This window comes from Bos mutus, chromosome 26 (genome assembly GCF_027580195.1).
Source record: "Bos mutus isolate GX-2022 chromosome 26, NWIPB_WYAK_1.1, whole genome shotgun sequence".
NCBI classification, from domain to species: Eukaryota; Metazoa; Chordata; class Mammalia; order Artiodactyla; family Bovidae; genus Bos; species Bos mutus.
In genome coordinates, this window is record NC_091642.1 from 41919675 (window position 1) to 41940358 (window position 20684).

At 36.8% G+C, this 20684-nt stretch overlaps 1 protein-coding gene across 2 annotated transcripts in view; it reads left to right on the forward strand.

Annotated features, from left to right (window-relative positions):
• Window positions 1–20684, forward strand: part of ATAD1 (ATPase family AAA domain containing 1) — a 40668-nt gene that overhangs the window by 18248 nt on the left and 1736 nt on the right. For both annotated transcript variants that reach the window (XM_005906567.2, XM_070363777.1), the window contains exons 6-9: window positions 4507–4613; window positions 10371–10460; window positions 13569–13619; window positions 18967–19100. In XM_005906567.2, the coding sequence (XP_005906629.1) occupies window positions 4507–4613; window positions 10371–10460; window positions 13569–13619; window positions 18967–19100 (382 nt within the window). The remainder of the gene's footprint in view (window positions 1–4506; window positions 4614–10370; window positions 10461–13568; window positions 13620–18966; window positions 19101–20684) is intronic.

Sequence of the window (20684 nt, forward strand, 5' to 3'; positions counted from 1 at the left end):
GTGTGATATGTCCATCTTCAACTTCATTAAGATCACTAGTGTTAATTACTGTGTTACACCAGTTCTTCAAAGTGGTTAGACCCATTTTCACTCTCATCAGTAAATAGTTTGTTTCCTTACATACTCCTCCCCAAAACTTCTCTTTTCAGGCAGTAACGTTAATTTATGTCAATTTAAAGAGCAAGAATCATCTCATTGTTTTGTGTTTGCTGCTTACTGGTACGTTTGTGCATCTTTTAGCAAGTTGATTAGCGATTTAGGTTTCCTTGCGTGTAAATTGCCAGTTTTTCTTTGGGATTATTTGCGTTTTTCTTAGTAATTCTTTGATAATGTTTTAATATGATTACAAATATTTTCTAGACTGGCTTGTCTTTTCACTTTATGATAGTTTCTTTTATGAATATTTAAATTAAATGTAGTTTCGTTTGTGAGTCTTTTTCTTTTATGATTTATATTTTGTGTGTCTGGTTTACAAATCCCTCACTACCTCCTTAAATGCTCTTGTTTTTAAAATATATAATGTGAAGTAAGAATCTAGTTTAATTCCTTGCCATATGGACTGTCAACATAAATAGATCATCTTTCTCTGTCGTGACTTTTATATTAGTGAACTTTTCTCTATTTAACATTTTATGGATCATCTACATTTTCGTTACAGTAAGTTAAATAAAGCTACATTAGTTAAAACTGGCTTGGAATTAATTTTACTATTATATGTAATATAATAAGCTGTATAGAATTATACATAGAGAAAGATAGGTATAGATAGAAGTATTTTGGTTACATGTTTGCCTTGTATATCTTACCAATTTATTCCTTTTTTTTTTGGATTTTTGCTTTAAATTTTGCATAAGAGAACATATTGCTAAATTTTTAAAATATTTAATATGAGACTCTTTTATAAAGGAGTGAGGTCAGTTTGCTTTTATTTTGATAGCTGACAGATTTATTTTTACCACTTAACTGTGTGCCTTTTATTTGCCAATCTAGTGGACTTTTGTGCTTTTTCTTTTTATTCCCTTCCCCCTGTTGTAGTAGCCTTCCCCTTCTCCAAGGGATTGTCCTATCCCAGGGATCAAACCCAGGTCTCCTGCATCACGGCAGATTCTTTACTATCTGAGCCACCAGGGAAGACCCTTAGCATAGCTACTCATCTTAAAAGTCTAAGCTAATTATTTCTCCCCTCTTACCAAATAAGACAGGGATCTCAGAGCTCTTGAATACCAATCACTCCTCTCATCTCTTACGTGTTTCTGATAAGAGTTTCTCTTATTTTTTACTTTCCATGTGAGTTGTTATTTTTATATTGGCATTGCTTGTTTAGAGATCTACTTTGCCACTTTTTTTGTTCACTATTACCTCTTGAACCTGCCTTTTCTGGATTTAATTTCCTTGTTTCTGAAGTCAAAATTCTTTCAGTAGAGATTGTGAGTACAGCAGCTTCTGTCTTTGTGTGAAATGTGTTCATTCTGTGTTTTTATTTTTAAATGATAACAGAATTATATTTCCTTTCAATATTTTAAAGTTAGAAGTCCACTGTCTATCATTCTTTTTGTTGCTTTTGAGAAATCTGCTTATGACCCAATATTTCTTTGTAATAATATATATTTTCTGTTACTTGCTATTCAAATTACAAGATTTCTATTTTATTGTATATATATATATATATATATATATATATGTATGTACACACACACTTGTTCAACTCTTTTCTTAACTTTGAGTCATTTCCATAGTTTTAGCATCTAGGTCTCTACCATATCTCATCAGTTCTAAAACACACTATTTTAGTTTTTTATATTTTAATATCTGAAATTGGGATAGCATGTTATAATTTAATTGGCAGAATTGTTTCCTCTTTTTCAAAAAATAATTTTATTTATTTTTGGCTGTGCTGGGTCTTCATGGCTGCATGGGCTTTTCTTTAATTGCAGCAAGGCAGAGGCTATTCTCTAATTGTGAGTGCAGGCTTCTCATTGTGGTGGCTTCAGTTGCTGTGGAACAGGGGCTCCAGGGCTCAGGGCTTCAGTAGGTGTGACGCCTGTCCTCAGTAGTCACAGCTCCCAGGCTCTAGAGCGCAGGCTCAACAGTTGGGGCACGTGGGCTTGGCTACTGCACGGCATGTGGATCGAACCCATGTCTCCTGTATTGACAGGTGAATTCTTTCTTACTGAGCCACCAGGGAAGCCCTGAGTTTTTTCTTCTTTTAGTATTATAATTTACTTGGCAACATTTAAAAAATTTTTTGATGCATAAAATGATATCAGTCATTGAGTAAGTTATAAAAAGCATTTCTTTGCTTGGCTATATTTAGTCTCATAACCATTGGGTTTGTATTCTATTAAAAGTGAACTGTAGAAGTTCTATTTTTCAGATTTAGCTGTTTTCACTATAGCTTGCTGTTAGAATTTCAGTCCTTTTTATGTCTTCAGAATTTAACGCATACTATTATAATACAGTTTTTTGGATTGTTCTGTTTGAAATTCTACTTATCCTTTATATTGTTAACTCTTTCACAGTAGTTTGTTTCCATGTGTCATTTCTCACTTTACGTTGCTTTTGACTTGGTTTTGTATGAGAATTCTGTGTTGCCTAAAATGATCCAGAGTTGTTCTGTGTCTTCCACTTAGAGCTTTTAAGATCTAATTTCTTAACATGGATGTTCTTAGACTGAAAGATGGTTCGAATTTAGACTTCAAACCTGAGAGAGAGCCCCTGTGATCTTGGTTTTTTAATTTTTCAGGGGCTACATATTTCCCTCCAGAGCCCAGGCATAGAAGAACAAGCTTCCTTAACTCCCTGTAGTGATGAGCAGAATTTTTTTCATGTCTATACTTTCTGTGAGTGTACATCCTTTTGGGCACCTTTTTTTCTACTTCTTAAAATCTCAGATATTAACACTTCTTTTTTTATTTAATTAAAAGATTATTTTTTTAGAACAGTTTCAAGTTTAAAGTGGAGAAGGCAATGGCAACCCACTCCAGTACTCTTGCCTGGAAAAATCCCATGGATGGAGGAGCCTGGTGGGCTACAGTCCATGGGGTCGCTAAGAGTCGGACACGACTGAGTGACTTCATTTTCACTTTTCACTTTCACACATTGGAGAAGGAAATGGCAACCCACTCCAGTGTTCTTGCCTGGAGAGTCCCAGGGATGGGGGAGCTTGGGGCGCTGCCATCTATGGGGTTGCACAGACTCAGACACGACTGAAACGACTTAGCAGCAGCAAATTTAAAATTGAGCAGACAGTTTCCCTATTATCAATATTTTGTGTTAGTGTGATGTATTTGTTATAATTAATGAACCATTATTATTAATAACTGAAGTCCAGGTTCATTATTCTGTGTTGTACAGTTCCATGGTCCAACAAAAATATAATATCATGTATCTTCCCAATATCGGACAGAATACTTTCACTCACCCTAAAAATCCCCAGTGCTCTACATGTTTATCCCTCTCAAACTCCTCTGTCCGAAACTCCTGGCTACATCTTTTCATATGCTTATTTGCCATCTGTGTGTCTTCTTTGGTAGGATCTTTATCCGTATCTTTTGCTCATTTTTTAACTGGGTTATTTTCTTGTTGAATTTTAAAAGAGTCCTTCGTATATTTTGTATACAAGTCTTTTGTCAAATCTGTTTTATAAATATTTTTTTCGTGTTCTCAGGCTTGTCTCCTCTTAAACCATGGCCTCCCCAAAACAGGAAGTTCATTTTGAATAAAATCCAACTTACACTTTTTTCTTGGATGGACTGTGCTTATGGTGTTATATGTAAAAACTCGTTACCAAGCCCAGGGTTTGATTAATGATTTGAGATTATATAATAGAAATAGATGGGGAAACAGTGTCAGACTTTATTTTGGGGGCCTCCAAAATGACTGCAGATGATGATTGTAGCCATGAAATTAAAAGACGCTTACTCCTTGGAAGGAAAGTTACGACCAACCTAGATAGTATATTGAAAAGCAGAGACATTACTTTGCCAACAAAGGTCCATCTAGTCAAGGCTATGGTTTTTCCAGTGGTCATGTATGGATGTGAGAGTTGGACTGTGAAGAAAGCTGAGCACCAAAGAATTGATGCTTTTGAACTGTGGTGTTGGAGAAGACTCTTGAGAGTCCCTTGGACTGCAAGGAGATCCAACCAGTCCATCCTAAAGGAGATCAGTCCTGGGTGTTCATTGGAAGGACCGATGCTGAGGCTGAAACTCCAGTACTTTGGCCACCTCATGTGAAGAGTTGACTCATTTGAAAAGACCCTGATGCTGGGAGGGATGGGAGCAGAAGGAGAAGGGGACGACAGAGGATGAGATGGCTAGATGACATCATGGACTCAGACATGAGTTTGGGTAAACTCCGGAAGTTGATGATGGACAGGGAGGCCTGACGTGCTGTGATTCATGGGGTTGCAAAGAGTCGGACACGACTGAGCGACTGAACTGAACTGAACTGAAAGAATAAATAATTTATTGTTAATTTCTAAGGTTAACGTTTTTTTTCTTCTAGACTCCTTTCTACGAAACCGTTCCAGTTCTGACCATGAAGCTACAGCCATGATGAAAGCTCAGTTTATGAGTCTCTGGGATGGATTGGATACTGATCATAGCTGCCAGGTATTAGAAATCTGCCGTATTTTGTGTTATTGTTGATGGTGGTAGAAAATGTGTCCAGTTGTTTGTTAAGCTTTTTTACAATTTTTTTTCATAAATTATACTTATCCATAAATGGTGAGAATCTGAAAGAGTATGATTTGTTTATGTCTTCATCCATTTTGCTGCTGCTAAGTCGCTTCAGTCGTGTCCGACTCTGTGCGACCCCATAGGCCACAGCCCACCAGGCTCCCCTGTCCCTGGGATTCTCCAGGCAAGAACACTGGAGTGGGTTGCCATTTCCTTCTCCAATGCATGAAAGTGAAAAATGAAAGTGAAGTCGCTCAGTCGTGCCCAACTCTTAGCAACCCCATGGACTGCAGCCTACCAGGCTCCTCCGTTCATGTGATTTTCCAGGCAAGAGTACTGGAGTGGGGTGCTGTTGCCTTTTCCCTCATCCATTGAGGGCTTCATAATTAATAAAATGTTAAAAAAGATTTCCCAAATGCCCAAAACAAATACAACAGAAGAGAGAAAAACCAGGTATTATGTCACAGAAAAGGAAGTGACTAGCTCTGAGTATTCTGTACATTTCTTTTGACTCTTACCCTAAGTCCTTCTAGTCTTTACTCTCAGTTCTTCTGTCACTTAATTTTTTTGTATAATAGTGTAGTAACCCCAAACTCTGTTATCCCTCTCCCACACTTCTCCCTTTTGGTATCCTTAAGTTTGTTTTCTATGTTCTGTCAATCGGCTTCTGTTGCAGATTCCACATAGAAGTGACATCATGTGATATTTGTCGTTCTGTCTGAAATACTTCATTTAGTATGATAATCTCTAGATCTGTATTGCTGCAGTTGTCATTATTTTATTCCTTTTTATGGCTGAGTAATAGTCCATTGTATGTATGTACCACATCTTCTTTATCCATTCCTCTGCTGTTGTTAAGTCGCTCAGCCATGTCCAACTCTTTGTGACCCCTTGGATTGTAGCACGCCAGGCTTCCCTGTCTATCACTATCTCCCGGAGTTTGCTCAAACTCATGTCCACTAATGTATCTTGTTAATGTATCTTGAGTCAGTGATATTATCTAGCCATCTCTTCCTCTGCTGCCCCCTTCTCCAGTGCTTTCCAACGAATCAGCTCTTTGCATCAAGTGGCCAAAGTGTTGAAGCTTCAACTTCAGCATCAGTCCGCCCAATGAATATTCAGGGTTGATCTCTAGGAATGACTGGTTTGATCTGCTTGCAGTCCAAGGGACTCTCAGGAGTCTTCTCCAGTACCGTAATTCAAAAGCATCAGTTCTTTGGTGCCCAGCCTTCTTTGTAGTCCAACTCTCACATCCACACGTAACTACTGGAAAAACCATATCTTTGACTGTCTGGACTTTTGTCGGCAAAGTGATGTCTCTGCTTTTTAATATGTTGTCTAGGTTTGTTATGGCTTTTCTTCCAAGGAGCAAGTGTCTTAATTTCATGGCTGCTATCACTGTCCATAGTGATTTTGGAGCCCAAGAAAAGAAAACTTGTCACTGGTTCCACTTTTTCCCCTTCTATTTGAAATGAAGTCATGCAACCAGGTGCCATGATCATAGTTTTTTGAATGATGAGGTTAAGCCAGCTCCTCTTTCACCCTCATGAAGAGACTCTAGTTCCTCTTTGCTTTCTGCCATTAGAGTGATATTATCTGCATATCTGAGGTTGTTGATATTTCTCCTGGCAGTCTTGATTCCAGCTTGTGATTCATGCAGCCCGACATTTCACATTATGTACTCTGCATATAACTTAAATATCCATGGTGACAATGTACAGCCTTGACATACTCCCTTTCCAAGTTTGAATCAGTCTGTTGTTCTCTCATTGGGCGTTTAGGTTGCTTCCATGTCTTGGCTATTGTAAATAGTCCTTCTGTGATCATTGGGGTTAATGTATCTTGTGAAATTATGGTTTTCTCCAGATATATGCCCACTAGTGGGAATGCTGGATCATATGTTAGCTCTATTTTTAGTTTTTAAGGAACCTCTGTACTGCTCTCCTTAGTGGCTGCACCGAATTATATTCCCACCAACAGTGTAGGAGCATTCCCTTTTCTGTACACCCTCTCCAGCATTGATTGATTATAGATTTTTTGATGATGGCCATTCTGACCCATGTAAGTGATAGATACCTCATTGTAGTTTTGATTGCCATTTCTTAAATAATTAGCGATCTTGAGCATCTTTTTGTGTGCTTATTGGCCATCGGTATGTCTTCTTTAGAGAAATGTCTACTTAGGTCTTCTGCCCATTTTTTTTATCAGGTTGTTTATTATTTTGATATTAAACTACATAAGCTGTTTGTTTATTTTGGAAATTAATAATTGGGTCCCATGTGTTTATTTTTGTTTTTATTTTCATTAGTCTTGGAGGTGGATCCAAAACTGCTGTAGTTTATGTCAGTGTTCTGCCTATGTTTTTCTCTAAGAGTTTTATGCATCTGGTTCTTTAATCCATTTTGAGTTTATTTTTGTGTATAGTGTTAGAGAATGTTCTCATTCCATTCTTCTACATGAAGCTGTCCAGTTTTCCCAGCACCACTTATTGAAGAGACTGTCTTTTCTCCATTGTGTATTCTTGCTTCCTTTGTTGTAGATTAATTGATCATAGGTGTGTGGATTTATTTCTGAGCTTTCTGTCCTGTTCCATTGATCTATAAATCTGTCTTTGTGCCAGTAACATACTGTTTTGATCACTGTAGCTGTTTATGTTCATATGTTTATATGTGTAAGTTTCTGTGTCTTACCAAGAACCAAGGCTTGACTCTGCTGAGTAGGTTTCCTTATTTTTCACCATGTTTCTCAGGTGATAGTACTTGATGAGTCCAGCTTTATGTAGAATGCTCTCATGAGGCCCTCTAGCCTGTCAGATGTCCAGCACACCCCACTGTCTAAGATCTGTTCACATCCATGTTATGCAGTCAACTTCTGCCCCTGCTTACCTCCATTATATGGATAAGCTTTACTGATAAATAAACCTGTCAGTTTAATTCCTTTACTTTTTTGCAGACTTATTGTTTAATTTGAGGTTTTCTTTTTAATACCTTATTATTAATTTTTACATCTTTTGTAGCCAGAGTTTAAGGATATCCTTTGTCACATTACCACAGATCAAAAGTCCTGAGACATAATTCTCAGGAAGAAAATTAAGCCTCATATCCTCCTTCTACGTCACTTTTGTTAATCGCTCGGTCATGTCCAACTCTTTGTGACCCTATCAACTCCTATAGGGAGTAGCTATAGGCTACTCCTATAGTCCCCCAGGCTCCTCTTTCCATGAAATTCTACAGGCAAGAATACTGGAGTGGGTTGCTAGTTTCTTCTCCAGGAGATCTGCCCAACCCAGGGTTTGAACCTGGGTCTCCTGCATTGTAGGCAGATTCTTTACCATCTGAGCCACCAGGAAAGTCCCTTTTATGAAAATATAATTTCATTTTGAAGAAATTGCCTTTAGTGTTGGATGATTAGAGAAGAAAGCACAACAGAGATAAATGTAGGTGAATTAATAGAAATGATTTTTATTAATAATTGGTTCTGGTAAATCTATTCAATGAGATTGGTGTGCAGGTTTCCAAAAACTAATTATCTCCTAAGCAATAGTATTTATAATATGCAGAGAATTGACTAGTTAGTGCCTGTAAGAGAAAATAATTTAATATTATATCTTATCAGAGTATAGTTTTAAAACCAAGGAAATAATAATATCTGAATGAAGTATACTTCAGAGCTGCTTCATCCAAAGCCCCATGGTGGGGTTCTTGCCACAGAGGAAACTGAAATAGTTGCATGACCCCATTAAGCCTGTCACTGCTACTGGAAATCCAAGTTGGCTGATGACATATTCCTCTTGAAATACATGAGACACAAAAGCTAACATTGTTTTTAGGGGATTAATTGACATAGTTCAACTTTTGAGATGTATATTTAGATCTGATTGTTTTAAATGTAAAATAATTTTTAAAAATTTTTTAATATTTTGTTTTAAAGATTTTTTTAAAATCGTCAGTTCAGTCTTAACTAATACCTAAAATGTGCGTTAATTTTGCTACATAAATACAAAAAAATTACTGTTGCTTCCCATTTTTAATTTTAGCTTATCTGCACTAGAGTTAATATATATGTAAATGTTATCAGTTTTGCCACTTAAAATTTGCTTCTTTAAGTAATGTCGGTCACTCTTGCTTTGCTTATTCATCATGGATATCTGTTGTTACCTTACATGTATTCATTAGACCATGTTGTGCTAAACTGTCTGTATTCCTTGATCCTAATTTTTAGGGTTTACTCTTTCATAGTGGGCTTTTGTGTTAGGCTGTTTGTTTACCTAGAATATTTCTCAAATTTCAGCCCCCTTTTGAGTTTTTTCTCGGTACTTCCTCAACCACAATGGTTTTTGTGATTCTCAACCTAATAGAGTCCATCTTCAACAAGCTTCCATGTCACTTAGAGTCTCTCTTTCAATATCTTATGAATACTCTATCTCAGAACGTACTTAATGTTGATATTTGCTCGTATAAAAAACGAACTCATTTGATCACTTCTAAAGATAAATTTTGTTTTACATTGGGTAGAAATTTTCCTTATTAGTTTTATAGAGTTGTAGAAAGTCAATAAAGAGAAACAGGTAAGAGCATTAATATTTTGACTTGAGGACCAGTTAAACCAACTATAAAATTGTATTATGTTTTGGAACTTTTTCTCAAATTTGTATTTATATTTTTTCCCTGTAGATGGCAGTCTCTCCTGGTTAATTGAAAGTAATTTGGCTGTTGAGTGACATTTAATGTAAAGAGTAGAAGTAGAATATAAAACTTAGTGGATTTTTCAACGTGTTCTGGAGTTAGATTTCAGACTATTTCAAAAACCTAAGACATCTCAGGCTGAAATAAAAGTTTTCATTAGAATACCAATGAATTTCATTTTAGAGAGCAGAGGTATATGTTTATTGTATTATACAGAAATATCAATAATAGTAATATTGAAGCCCTTCAGAAATTACATTGTTTTGTGTATCTTTGTCTTTATTCTTGTTGATTTTTCATCTCTATATCCTTTATACATAAGTGGCATAGACTCAGAGGCTGGTAGGGCCGCCAGCAATTTTTTTTTCTTTTCTATTTTTTTAATATTCTACCCAGCATTTTGATGTCTGCTTTTATTTTGTTGCCCTTGTGTAAAGTTGGATTGCTTGAGGTTCTATTATTATTAAGAAGATTCTACCTGCAGTGCTGATAGTACCATGAAATGATGGTGTGAACTCTAGAGGAAAAAATACACAGTATGTATATTACTATTACCAGAATCCTCAGACTCTGGTAGGGAAACGATTCTCTCCTTAATATTATTAAAGGACTTGAATTATTCTGTCACATATACTGCCAAGCTGTTATAACATAAATAGCTTTCAGTTATTCAACATGTAGCGATCAAGTGACCATATTTTGCAAAATACAGGAGGTTTTTTTAAATTTTTATAATTCCTTCATAACTGAATAGTATATTTTTTTAGTTACTAGAAGTCTGGTGAAATGCAACAGTCTTACCAGCTCTGCTATCATTTGATCTATTTAGGATTAACTTTGATTTGTGTCTATAAATATTTGAGTAATACTGGATTAAAACAGATTTCTTATAGAAGATTTAGTATAAGCCCCACTTAATTTTCTATATCTTCTAAGCCCTAGTAGTAACAACTTAAAAGGAGTATTACTGGTATATTTAATAGCTTTGTTTTCTTTATATATTTAGGTCATCGTGATGGGAGCTACTAATCGTCCTCAGGATCTGGATTCAGCTATAATGAGGAGAATGCCCACGAGATTCCATATCAACCAGCCTGTAAGTGGGTTTGATTGATATTATGAACAGTTATATATTCATTTTTTGCAGATCTTTATCTGCGATTTCAGGAAGGGAATGATTAAAAAATAAGACTTATTATTTATCACAGGCAGGGAAGGAATAGAGCAAGAACCCCATAATTACTGGTGTCCTTTCTACTCCTTTTCTTGCCTTTGTACTGTGTCTGAGATCAGTGTTGTTTACGTCTGTATACATTTGCGTCTCTTCAGTGTATAGAATTACCTCAAGTTTCCCTAGACATGTTAGTGATTTTCTTTAGAATGTAGCAAGAAAATGTAAATTATCGATTTGTTTTAGGATAGGATGAAATTAGGGGTTTTAGGGTTAAAGAACTGTTCTGTTCAGAAGGCTGGACAGGGAGAACATCTGCTATTTATTTGATTAATTATTAGTAGTTGCAATTGGTGCTTTCCTCTGACAGGATTAATGAGTAACCAGTAAGTACGATATTGCACTTTAATATAAGAATGAAAATCTGAGATTGGTGTTGATCCAGTTGTAACTTACAGCACTCTTTTTTGCTGGTTAAAAGTACCCTCAAGTAGAGGATGATAACTTGCTGATACTCTGTTACACAGAATCCCCAAATCTTGAGTTTTGTCTGCTTTTAGATTAAAAAAGAAAAAACAAACAGGGTTAGTACTAGACTGTGCAGCATGCAAACATCATGTTACACGGATCGCTGTTTAGAACTTCCACTGTCACTCCTTTCAAATTTAAAATCTCTGGCCGGAAACTTTTACCCGATTTTATATTCTTTAACCTAACAGTTTGTCTCTGTAAACATGGTTATCTAAAATTGGTAGTTGTGATCTCTGTAAAATTACTCTGGTCGACTGTTTGCTACAGCTACAGCCTCTGATTCCTCTGGAGGGTATACATTTACTTAGGCAGTCTATTAGAGAATTTACCTGATAATTCAGTGGAGAGATTTTTTAATGTGATACGGGAGACTGGAAAATTTGATTAATATTTATTGAGCTTGTATGTCAGATACCCACTAGGTTCTGATGAATAGAACATGGCCCCTGCCCTAAAAGAACTCTGTATTGCAGGGGGAGCCAGACACAAAAATAAATAATGCAATATGTACTTTACAAAGATATGTGTAACCAACTGCAAGGACCTGAGGTGATGATGAAAACTAATAATTCTATCCGAGGAGTTAGTGCAACTTACAGAATCCAGCTGGGCTTGAAGGATGAAGGATGGTAGGAACTGACTCATTTGAAAAGATCCTGATGCTAGGAAAGATTGAAGGCGGGAGGAGAAGGGGACGACAGAGGATGACATGGCTGGATGGCATCACCGACTCGATGGACATGAGTTTGGGTGAACTCCAGGAGTTGGTGATGGACAGGGAGGCCTGGTGTGCTGAGGTTCATGGGTTGCAAAGAGTCGAACACGACTGAGCGACTGAACTGAACTGAATTGAAGCAAGGAAATGCTGTTTTGCCACAGTGAACAAAGGCAAGGAGGTGTGGAAGCCCATATTTAATGGAGACTTTTGCGGATATTCAGTTACAAGGCGCCAAGGAAAATCAGTGGTTATGAGCGGAAAGGGTTGACTGCTGAAGGTTTAGATGACCTTTATATGCTTCATACAAGATATGTGATTTTATTACCAGAACATCAGAATATTTTTAGAAATAATTAGTTCACTTCAGTGGTTCTGAAAATAAAGATTACATTGATAGAATCTCTGCTTGTAGTCTAATAGCAAACAAAGGGTTTTGATGTACGGTAGTAGAATAGAACATAGGGTACAACAGCCTGTAAAGTAGCCCTTGCTAAAGTTGTAAGTTTAATATATTTATTGTGTGAGTTCAGAATGGGTTGTGTAACACATTTTATCAAGTTTGTCATAAATTTGTATACTGTTAATGCAGAAACTAGGATTTTTTAATCTCCCTTGCATTCTGTTTTTAGTGAACACACACACATTTTATAGGGTGATTTTTTTCTTATGCATAACTGTGATATCAAAGTATATGATAAACCTTACCTTAAAATTCCTTTCCAAGTTAAATGTTGATTAACAGCAAGTACTTATTGGTGGTCACATAACATACCAAATTAACCTTTATACTTAACACAGTTGAGTTACAGAAATAGCAGTTTGGTTTGGTTTTGATTTTCACATCATTTAATTTGATACTCCTGGTAACTGGCTCTCCTTTTTTTTTTTTTTTTTTTTTTAGCAGTTGTGGGAATAGGCAGGAAGAGTTCACCCACAATAATTTTTAAAAGCATTTGTATTTACTATATATGTAAGATATTCTTTTCAGAGAAGGCAATGGCACCCCACTCCAGTACTCTTGCCTGGAAAATCCCATGGATGGAGGAGCCTGGTGGGCTGCAGTCCATGGGGTCGCTAAGAGTCAGACACGACTGAGCGACTTCACTTTCACTTTTCACTTTCATGCACTGGAGAAGGAAATGGCAACCCACTCCAGTGTTCTTGCCTGGAGAATCCCAGGGATGGGGAGCCTGGTGGGCTGCCGTCTATGGGGTCGCACAGAATCAGACACGACTGAAGCGACTTAGCAGCAGCAAGATATTCTTTGAAAAACTCCTGTTCCTAGTACAGTATTAGGCAGCATCACTGGAGGCAAAAGCATACAAGCATATAAAGAAATACACTATCAACACTAAATAAAATTCACTAACACAAATCAGTGGACATGAAAGTTACATGTTGAGTGGAAGAACCAAGCAGGTGTTCTTGCCATCTCATCCAGTTACTGGTAAAAATTTTATGGCAGTAATGAGTTTTCAAAAGTTTCTTAAATGTAGAAAAGGAGATTTGCAGAGCTATAGAGGAAAGACATTGGTCATTCATTTCAAGGCATGTGCTAGGCACTGGGGATTCAGAATAAGAAGTTACAGTTCAGTACAAGAACCATAAATGATTAGTCTAGAGTCTAGAATTAGACCTTGCTTTAGTCAAAAGTTTCCATGACCTGTCAGAGTTTCTGTCATTTCCTGTAGGTATTGGGTAGTTTACAAGGAAAGGAAGAAATAGTAGGAAAATTAGTTGATCCTTATTTTTTTAATGCTAATTGAGAATTATCCTGCTTTTAGGCTCTGAAACAAAGAGAAGCAATCCTGAAACTCATCTTGAAAAATGAAAATGTAAGTAGAAAATTACAGTTTTTCCCCATCCTATAAATAAAGAAAAAATTATGTTCATAAAATCATTTTAGAAATGAAAAAGGAACCTGAGAATAATATAGTTTTGAACTTGTAAATTACTGTAGAACTCTTGGCTGCTTGTATAACTCAATCACCATGGCATATTTGAACTAATTAAAGATAATTAAAGGCTTTTTAAATAACCTTGTGTTTTCATATCTGTAGATTAAAATCCTCTGATATTTTTCAGACCAGTTTCAAGTTTTATACATTTGTTTTTGCAGAGAAGTATGGGGAGGTTTTGTTTTTCATTTAATTGGAATACTTTTTGAAGTTGAAAATTAGAATTAAAAATATATGATAATCATAATCTTTAATAATTTAAGGTTTTTAAAAATAGTGCAGTCACATGTTTCAAAAGTTAAAATACATATATTAAATGATATACAGGGAAAAGTCTCATTTCTCTCATGTTTCTTATGTATCCTTTCAGATGGCATTATGCCTATACAAGCAAATTAGAATATACTATTACTCCTCTCGCCTTTTCTACATAAGCCACATTAATAAAGCTTATCCAGTGTTCTGTGTGTTGCCTTTTTTCACTTAGTCTTTGAGATTCCATAGTAGCCTATGGTTTCCTCATTCTGTTCTCTTTTTTTCCTTTGCACTGCATAGGGTCCATCGCATGGGTATACTATAGTTTCTTTAATCAGTGCCGCACTGAAGGACGTTTGGGTTGATTCTGGTCTTTCACTCTTACAAAAATGGTGCATCGAATAACCTTGTACATGTGTCATTTGGCACTTGTGCCAGAAACATTAGTGGGGTGAATTTCCTAGAAAAAAAGTTACTAGATCAAAGCGTATCGGAGAAGGCAGTGGCACCCCACTCCAGTACTCTTGCCTGGAGAATCCCATGGATGGAGAAGCCTGGTGGGCTACAGTCCATGGGGTCGCTAAGAGTCAGACACAACGGAGCAACTTCACTTTCACTTTTCACTTTGATCCATTGGAGAAGGAAATGGCAACCCACTCCAGTGTTCTCGCCTGGAGAATCCCAGGGACAGTGGAGCCTGGTGGGCTGCTGGCTATGGAGTCGGGTCATACAGAGTCGGACATGACTGAAGTGACTTAGCAGCAGCAGCAGCAGCAGATCAAAGAGTATGATATTTATAATTTTGGTGTGGCTGTGCTAAGTTAATTCAGTCATGTCCAGCTCTTTGCGACCCTATGGACTATAGCCTGCCAGGCTCCTCTGTCCATGGGATTCTCCAGGCATGGATGCCCTCCTGCAGGGAATCTTCATGACCCAGGGATTGAACCCACATCTCTTATGTCTCCTGCATTGGCAAGTGGGTTCTTTACCACTAGCACCACCTGGGAAGCACTTATAATTTTGGTAGTGGTTGCCAAATTTCTTCATGCCAATTTACTCTTTTATGCCAGCGGTGTTAGATAGAGTGCCTCATGCCCTGTAGCCTTGCCAGCAAATGTTATGGAACTTTGTGCCAACATAATAGGACATTCTGCCTTTTTAAACTGTAGTGTCTTTGGAAATTCTTTTAGAATTAGGTTTGTCATTGGTACAGGGAATTTTTAGCATTCAGTTTCTTACTCATGAAAGTACAGGAGGTGAGTCTTTAGTCAGTTTTATGACGCAGAATATGAATGCTCTCTGGATAATTGCTGACATAGGAATGTCTGATTTCCTACTAGCTGCTATTACTGTGCTGGAGGCATATTGTTTAATAGAATATGAAAAAAAATTAATTGTGCTAAAAGATGCTTCAAATCAGTAGCACACAAATTAATTTAATAAGATGAGCACTATCATGCTTATTCATCCCTGAGTAGAATTAGAGTTTTTGATGCAAACATACAAATAGACTTATATTTTGAGTTTTTTCTTCTCTGAAGAAAAAAATGAAGCTTTTGTAATGATACTGTTTTCCAGTCTTTCACATTCCTTATTGATAGATCCTTAATACAGCTCACTCTTTTAAAAAAGATATACTGGTTCTGGCTTAATGTTAAGTATGAAAGAATTAGAACTAATAACATTATACCTAATAAAGTATCACATCTGACACTACAGTAAGAATGTTGTTGTTTTTTTCCCCCATACAGACTAACCTGAATGTATATATTTTCTGTAACAGTGGAAATTTAAGAATCTTGGGTTTAGAAGAGACACTTGAGGACTCCATTCTGGCTTGACCATTTCCTACTGTGTGACCTTGGGCAAATACCACTAGCATCTCTATGCCTCATTTTCTCACTCAGAAATTGAAGATGTCAACAATCTCATAGAATTGGTTTGATAATTTATATTAAATGTGTGTGTGAATATATATGTATATATAAGATGCTTGGATTACCATACAGTGGACAGCCAGTGTTCAAGCTATTTTGGCAGTTCATTAATTTATTATATATCCTGTTTTGCTCCTATTATTCAAAACCTTTTTTAACTTGGGAATTTCCTTCATACTTGCCTAATGAAAATAATTCTCACTACATGGTTTGTCTAGAACCATGATCTTAAAAAGGGCTACTTCTACAGTGCTTACTGTGTGCCACGTATTGTGGTGATACATAGTTTTATTTAATCCTCATTTTAAGCAGTGCATATTAATACCATTTTACACTTGCGGAAGCCAAAATCCTGAGAAGTTACATAATAAGTTACACAGGTTTACATAGAGTAGTGAGAGAGCCTTTCTTTTAACCTTTATGGAAGGCTATGTTAGTAATCTTACTCTCTCAGTGAATGGAATCTTCTTCTTCTTATTTTCTTATGTTTGTTCTGCTCATCTTTGTGGCATTTTCACCCTGCCATGAACAAGATTTGTGAGTGGTGAGAGCATAGTGTGGCTCAGCAAAGGAGTGGGCAAAGGATGGGGTGGAGGTACTGATTGTTTGAAGGAGGAAGACAACTAATATTTAACATCTCAAAGAATAATTTGGAAGGTCCTTTGTTGTAAACACATACACAGATAACTTTAAATCTAGCACCTGAACTTAAAAGGTTGATCTTGACATATTTTGCTTCACACACCCCCTCCCCTCTCTCTCCACCCTACACCATCATTGGTAGCGTGCTGTGGAGAGCTCTCAGCACTATCCTGAAGTTGGTAGTGTATACTTCCATAAATATGTGTGGATAGATACATAATTCATGTATAGGTATAGTTGTATAGTTTTTTTTTTTTCTTCCTCACTTTTACAAACTATAGAGAAACTACATCCTGATATGTCTGATTTCTTAAGTACACATGTAAAAAAGAATTCCTGAGACACACAAAAAAGTTAAACTGCAAAGTTAGAAAAGTCTGACTGTAATCAGACTTAAGACTTCTAGAAGTATGACAAGATAAAATGAACAAAGTGAAAGGACAGGCCACCGGGGAAATACTTGCAACCCTGTAACCAACAGGAGACTAATGTCCTAAGTACACAGAACTCTTGTAATCAGGTTGTCAACTTGTGCGTTTGTAGAGCGCATCACGGATCTAGCTATTACTATAACTAGCCCTAGGAGCTCACGCTCTGATGTATCAGTACGTGAGATGTTAAGTGACAAACCTCCCAGTGTTATTGTAGATTTGTCCGTTTGTTATATTTTTATGGTGAATTATTTTTTATCATTATGTAATGATTTGCTTGTGTTTGTGGTGATTGTTGATAAATTTGGATTCATTCTTTCTTATTTTAGTGCTTTCCATTTATTGAGCCTTTTTTCTCCTTGGACTCCCCGCACCCTCACCCCACCCAGACCATCCGCTCCCACCTTCCAGTTCCCTTACCTCTGCCCCAGGCCTTCATTCTCAGTGTTGCTCTTGTGTTCCTCATTCTTTTCCCCTCTTCCTCTAGTCACTTGGAAGTTACACGTTCTTTTTTAGTGCTACTTAGTTCTCTAGGTGCCTGCATACTAAGTCTCTTCATTCATGTCTGACTCTGTAAGACCCTTGCCAGGCTTCTTTGTCCATGGGACTCTCCAGGCAAGAATACTGGAGTGGGTTTCCTTGCCCTCCTCCAGGGAATCCTCCCAACCCAAGGATCAAACCCACGTCTCTTATGGCTCCTGCAATGGCAGACAGGTTCTTTACCACGAGTGCCACCTGGGAAGCCCACTTAGTTTTCTACCCTTAATTAAATGATTATTATTACTGTTTATATATGAACTCATTTACATTTATCTGTATATAGTTTACCATTTTCCTTCACACCTCCCTTCTGGGTTCAGTTTTCTTTCTATCAGAGAGTGTATGAGTATGTGATTTCTCTCTACTTAATCTCCACATTTAGGAGTGAGAACACTGGCATGGGAAGTCCCAGTTGCAGAGTTAACAGTAGACTCCATGTCGTCTTACCTCCAAGCCTCTTCTTGTCCTTGTGCAGAGTTGCTACTCTTAACTTACACTGAGTTTTCCACAAAGACAAGTGGGAATTTAGTAACAGATAAAGATGGCATTTCATATCAACTTGGGGAAAATAAATGTTAAGACAAATGGTTAGCTAGGTAGGGGGAGAAACACAGCTGGATCTCCCTGCACAGTGTTCAAATGCTGGCTCTGTCTGTGGTGTGACGTTGGGCAATTTATTTAACCTCTACAGGTTTATCTGAAATTAAAAATGAGAATGCTTCCCTGACAGGATTAAATGAGCATAATCCATGTAAAGTACTTAGGACAGCAAATGACACATAAGAATCATTTATTACTGTTAGTTACTGTAATTAACTATTGACTTTCTCTTCTTAACCTTCTTATAAGCGTAATTATAAGTCTGTTATGTGCCCAGGAGGATCACTTTCTTAGCTTCACTATATAAGCTTAGTTGGGGAGCAAAACCATAGGTGCTTAATGAGTGTTGAGGAATTAGAATAGAATACCACAGCATGACAGTTCAAATGAGGGTTAGAGTGTGTCAGTGGAATATGATTTTCGTCATGGACTCAGGACTTAATGATCCGGGCTGTTCGCCATGTATGTTGACTTTTTATAGAAAAGTGCCCCTTTTCTGTAGAACGTGGGACCTTCCTAAGAGGTACCAAAGTCAACCCAACAATATTTGAATGCCTGTTCTTCCCCATCACTCTGTGAAGTGTCTCGTGAGACTTATTTCAGTTTTGGTCATAGTGACAATTACTGAAAAGTAGATTTCAAATCTTAAACTTTTATGGTTAAAAAAAGAAAACTTCTAGAACTGAAAATTTCTAATGATTCTCCTCCCCTGCTGTTCCAGTATGCTTTAACCTTCTTTAATTCTAAGAAGTGTTTGGATATATCTCTTGCCATGTATTTTATATATTTTTTTTAAAGTATGTTTTATGTTTGTTTAAGGTGGATAGGCATGTGGACCTGCTAGAAGTTGCCCAGGAAACTGATGGGTTTTCAGGCAGTGACCTAAAAGAAATGTGTCGAGATGCTGCCCTCCTCTGTGTCAGAGAATATGTTAATTCTACATCGGAAGAAAGGTATGTATATTTAGAGTTCATCTCTTAATATTTGTCAGACCCTTTTAGAGCTTTTAGGTTATTAACAGGTTAGGCTAGGTCTTCTGTTTTGCTTTATAATACCAGCTCTATTTACGAAATAAAAAGATAAATTGAAATAAAAAATTCACCAACTTTATTGCCTTTTTTCTGAAGGGGTTTCTGGAAATGAATTTGCAAGGGAGGGTGGTTATGGGGAGCACCTGGAATGAAGAGAAAGAAGTAAAAAGTGAATTTCTCTGAACATACATGAACTGGGTTATATCAAGCTCACAGAAATGGAGGCTTGCCCATTTCTACCATGAAAACTGTTGCTCTGATATCCCTAGATTGCTTTTTTTTTTTTTTTTAATTTTAAAATTTCATTTCATATAGAAATGAGTACCTTGTCTTCCAGAAATTTCACATTTATGGGGACATTGCTGCTGACTAGACTTCAACTTGTTAATAATGTATTTACTAAAAAAAGAAGTCATTTGTGACAGCAGCAAACTTTACTTGAATCCAGTTTCAAAGTATTTGGAGCTTAAGAAACCAATTTTGTACCAGCTGTATTAGTGAACTGGAATAGCTCACCCTGATAAACCAGTGTCCTGTGTTTCCCATAAGGTCATTCACCCTAGACTGGTATAACACTGACCATTTCTAAACCCCTGTTCAAAATATCAACCTTCTAATGAAGAATTTCTGTGACTCTTAGCAAACCAGTGTCCCCTGGGGGCTTGTGTGGAATGAATTCTCTAGCTCTTGCCCTGCTGTTTCCCGGTCTCCCTTATTCATCCCCTGAGGCTGTCACTCCAAGTGACCTGGATTTGCCTGTCCTATTCATGCACTTAATTACACTGTATCGCCATAGCAACCTTTGCCAAAAAAGGTTTCTTGGTATGGAGAGGTGCATATGAAAGCCGCCCTTTTAACCTGTGGTTTTTCCTTGCGCTAGTTCTGGACCTATCTTCAGTGTTTCCGTGGGCCCCTTCGTGGAGAGGGTCACTCCATCTGTTTATTGCCTAAATTACATTAGTGAAAATTATTTCTCTGCTGTCCTTAAAGCCCTGAAAATGTTACATTTCAGTATGAAAAATGTGGGTAATGTACTTAGGTTATCATAACTTTTTCCCTGAATTTTTTTTCCTAAGTGTTTGTAAATGACAGAGGAGACATTGTATATTGGATTGTGTTTCCTTCTTTCTGAAGTGGGGAGAACTTAGAGTAGTTGGTTTTTATTAATAGCAGTGAATTTTTTTTCAGTTCGTCAAAAGCAAACACATACATGAGTAATAGATACCTACAACTGCTACTTTTTAATTCCAGTTTTCATGGGAATAATTTTTTATTCATTCATTAGAATTATAATCCTATTTAGATCAAATTTCACACTTATATATTCTTAGTGTAAAGTATTTGATTGTAACCAAGCTATAATGTTTATAGTCAGCCATTTAAGCTTCCTACCTCTTGGCAGTCCGTGTTTTCTAAAAATTTTTAAGATACTTATCTGTGTAGATTAATTCCTTAAGCTGTTAATTGTGGTTGTTTTGGATGGGAAAGAGACTTCATTTTTTAATC